The sequence below is a fragment of the Colobus angolensis genome, unplaced genomic scaffold (assembly GCF_000951035.1).
Source record: "Colobus angolensis palliatus isolate OR3802 unplaced genomic scaffold, Cang.pa_1.0 Scaffold22, whole genome shotgun sequence".
In the NCBI taxonomy this organism is placed as follows: Eukaryota; Metazoa; Chordata; class Mammalia; order Primates; family Cercopithecidae; genus Colobus; species Colobus angolensis.
The window spans coordinates 1823353-1827074 of NW_012115377.1; the positions used below are offsets into that span (position 1 = coordinate 1823353).

The 3722-nt window shown below is 54.7% G+C and overlaps 1 protein-coding gene across 2 annotated transcripts in view; it reads right to left on the reverse strand.

Annotated features, from left to right (window-relative positions):
* DPP9 (dipeptidyl-peptidase 9) overlaps positions 1-3722 on the reverse strand; it is a 48982-nt gene that overhangs the window by 16636 nt on the left and 28624 nt on the right. For both annotated transcript variants that reach the window (XM_011943471.1, XM_011943470.1), the window contains 2 exons: positions 2634-2811; positions 1608-1770 (listed from right to left, as the gene is read on the reverse strand). In XM_011943471.1, coding sequence (XP_011798861.1) covers positions 1608-1770; positions 2634-2811 — 341 coding nt within the window. The remainder of the gene's footprint in view (positions 1-1607; positions 1771-2633; positions 2812-3722) is intronic.

A 3722-nucleotide genomic window follows, 5' to 3' on the forward strand; every position in this document is an offset into this window, starting at 1 on the left:
AATTTTGGCTTACTGCAACCTCTGTCTCCTGGGTTCAAGTGATTCTCCTGCCTCAGCCTCCCAGGTAGCTGGGATTACAGGCGCCCACCACCATGCCCAGCTAGAGTTTGTACTTTTAGTAGAGACAGGGTTTCACCATGTTGGTCAAGCTGGTCTCCCAACTCCTGACCTCACGTGATCCACCTGCCTCAGCCTCCCAAATTGCTGGGATTACAGGCATGAGCCACTGCGCCTGGCCGACTTTTTTGGGGGTCGAGAGAGGGTCTTACTATGTTGCCCAGGCTGGCCTTAAACTCCTGGGCTCAAGCGATCCTCCCACCTCGGCCTCTCAAAGCGCTGGGATTCCAGGTGTGAGCCACGTCCTCGGCTGGAACAAGACGCTGGTGAAAGCTAGGGCTAGAGACCAGGGCTCTGCTGGTTTTATTATTGTTTTTGGGGGGGTAGGAGGGTTGACCTCACGTTTGAATTTTCACCAGGTGAAGAATGACTGCGGGGCGCATCATGGCACGCAGTAGAAACACACTGAGACGGTTTGTAACTGAGGGCTCACTGTCTTTTCTTAACCTTTTAGGTCTAAACAAGCTGTTGGAAATGTGTCTGTCAGGAGGGACGAACAGCACGGGAGGGTAGACGTGGTTTCCCTGGCGTAGAGGTCTGGGTGGGGTTACTTGTAGCATCGGGACCTGGGGAGGACAGGGGTTCCCACCCAGCCCCAAGACCCAGGCTCCTGTCCGCATCCTGACGTGTACCTTCTGATGCAACATCACTTGGGGTCACCTCCTTGCCATGCACCTGCCGTCTAGGAGATGCATGGTGTGTGCTGGGGGCTGAGCAGGGTGCTGGGAAATCTGGTGTGCCCACCTCACAGGCCAGGGGTCCCTGGTGACACTGCAGCAGCCTGGAGGGTCTGTGCCCCTGGAAAATGGCAGCTGTGGCTGGCTCTACTTGAGACCACATTTGAAACGTGAGTGCTTGGGCTGGCCCATTTTCCCACAGGGGGCAAAACGAGCATGTACATGAAATCCCAATGCCAGGTGGTGGTGGCTAAGCCAGACAGACAGAAAGCGAAACACCAATGAGCCGAAGACAGCTCCCCTTCAAGATGCTCAGCCAGTCTGCACTGGCTGCATCCCACCCAGGAGAACTCTGATGCTAGCTTGAGACAGTTGTCACTCCTCGGTCCGCATTGTACTCAGCTCTGCGGCAGCCTACGGCATCGCCCATCCCTGGCTCATTCGCCCCTCAGCTCCTGCACTCCCAGACGCCTCGCTCCCTGGGGTCTCTGTCCCCCGTGTTGGCGGACGCCTTGGCTGCTGTGTGGGCTCTGCCCTCAGAGGGCACCGGACTACATCTAGGGACATCTGTGGTTGTCACAACTGGAGGTGCTCCTGGCATGGAGTGGGTGGAGGCCAAGGACGCCGCTCAGTGCACAGGAAAGCCCCACCCCAGAGAACCACCTGGCCCTGGCGTCCATGGTGTCCCTGTTCTAACCTGGAAGAGCCCGGGCCCAGCTCCAGGACCACCCCGCCTCTCTATCCAGACATGACCCTTGGGAGCTCTGTCCTGTCCCGGGACAGAGTCAACAGCATTCATCAGGCTCTGCTCACCTTCCCTGGGGCTGAAGGGCTCACTCCAATCGTAACCCTGGGATTTTAAAATGGCAGTGACTTTGTACAAATGGCAGAAGCCGGTCTTGCACTCATTGGCGCGGAGAAAGCAGAGCTCGTCCTCTCCCTCTGATTGGGGGAAGGGATAGAAGATGTCATGAACCTGTCCGGAAAGGGGAAAGAAGATGCGTCAGAAGGTGTGGGTGGCTGGGCATGGTGGCTCACACCAGTAATCCCGGTAGTTTGGGAGGCTGGGGCAAGAGATTTGCTTGAGCCCAGGAGTTTGAGAGATCAGCCTGGACAACATAGTAAGACTCCACCTCTAAAAATAAATAAATAAATTAGCCAGGCATTGTGGTGCAGGCTTGTAGTCCTAGCTACTCAGGAGGCTGAGGCGGGAGGATCACTTAAGCCCAGGAGGTCGAGGCTGCAGCGAGCTATGACCGTACCACTGCACTCCAGTCTGGGCAACAGAGCAACCCTGTCTCTAATTAGGAAAAAATAAAATTAAAATAAAAAGCCAGACGCGATGGCTCACACCTGTAATCCCAGCACTTTGGGAGGCCGAGGCAGGCGGATCACAAGGGCAAGAGATCAAGACCATCCTGGCTAACACAGTGAAACTCCATCTCTACTAAAAATACAAAAAATTAGCTGGGCGTGGTGGCACACGCCTGTAATCCCAGCTACTTGGGAGGCTGAGGCAGGAGAATTGCTTGAACCCGGGGGGAGGTGGAGGTTGCAATGAGCTGAGACTGTGCCACTGCACTCCAGCCTGGGTGACAGAGCGAGACTGTCTCCAAAAAAAAAAAAAAAGATGAGGGGAGAGGCTCCAATAGCTGCCAGACTCACCAGCTCTGCAGACCCTCTTCCCTGCCAGCCAGGGATGGCCAAGGCCTGAGCTCACTTCTCCACATAAGGGCAAACCCCACCCGTCATTGACACTCAGCCTTCTGGGATGTGGGGGTGGGGGCAGTGTGACTCCAGGGCCCAGGCAGACACACAGCCAGCGCTTGTCCTGCTCACATTGATCCAGACGTTGGTGACCTCCTCGTACACCACATATGGCTGGACGTTCCTGGGGACGGCTCTGGCAGAGGCTAGCCGCTGCTCCTCATTCTCTGTGCTTGGGATGAACAGGGCCGGGGGGAGGAGGACGAGCTGGAGCCACTGCTGGGGACGGTCCAGGAACATGGCCCAGGCACTGAGGGGGAAGATAGATGGGAGGGAAGCCGGGAGCCTCAGTGTCCTGCAGAGAGAGGCTGGGGACGCAGCGTCCAAACCCGTGTGGAATTAGGGCTGGGCTTCCTGCGCTGGCTTCACCTGCACTTGGCCAAGTAACCCCACAGCACCCACAAGCATCCTTCCTGGAACATGCTTAGGGGAGGACAGGATGGGTGATGAGACTCCATGATCCAAGTGTTCTGGAAACAATGGCCTCTCCGCTTTTAGAGGTGGAAACAAGGAGAAACTGTAATAGTTTCTCCTCTTCACTGACTCCTCGGCCCACAGTTGCTATCCTTTATTTCATAGCTTGTTTTATTTATTTGTTTGTTTGTTTAATTTTTTGAGACAGAGTTTCACTCTTGTCCAGGCTGAAGTGTAGTGGCACAATCTCGGCTCACTGCAACCTCCACATTCCCGGTTCAAGCGATTCTCCTGCCTCAGCCTCCTGCATATCTGGGATTACAGGTGCCCGCCACCACACCTGGCTAATTTTTGTATTTTTAGTAGAGATGGGGTTTCACCATGTTGCCCAGGCTGGTCTCGAACTCCTGACCTCAGATGATATGCCAGCCCCAGCCTCCCAAAGTGCTGGGTTTACAGACGTGAGCCACTGCACCTGGCCTAAATGAACAATTTTTAAACTTGAATTTATTTTAAGAGGAGATGTCAGAATTCTACGTGGAAAAGCAGCACCTCCACACAAAGACAGAGCAACGAAAACCAAACCAAAGGGAAGCATCATAGGGATGTAAAATACTAACTAGAGTGGGTACCGGGGCTCAGGCCTGCAATCCAAGCACTTTAAGAGGCTGAGGTGGGTGGATCGCTTGAGCCCAGAAGTTCAAGACCTGCCTGGGCAACATGCAAGACTTTGTCTCTACAAAAAAA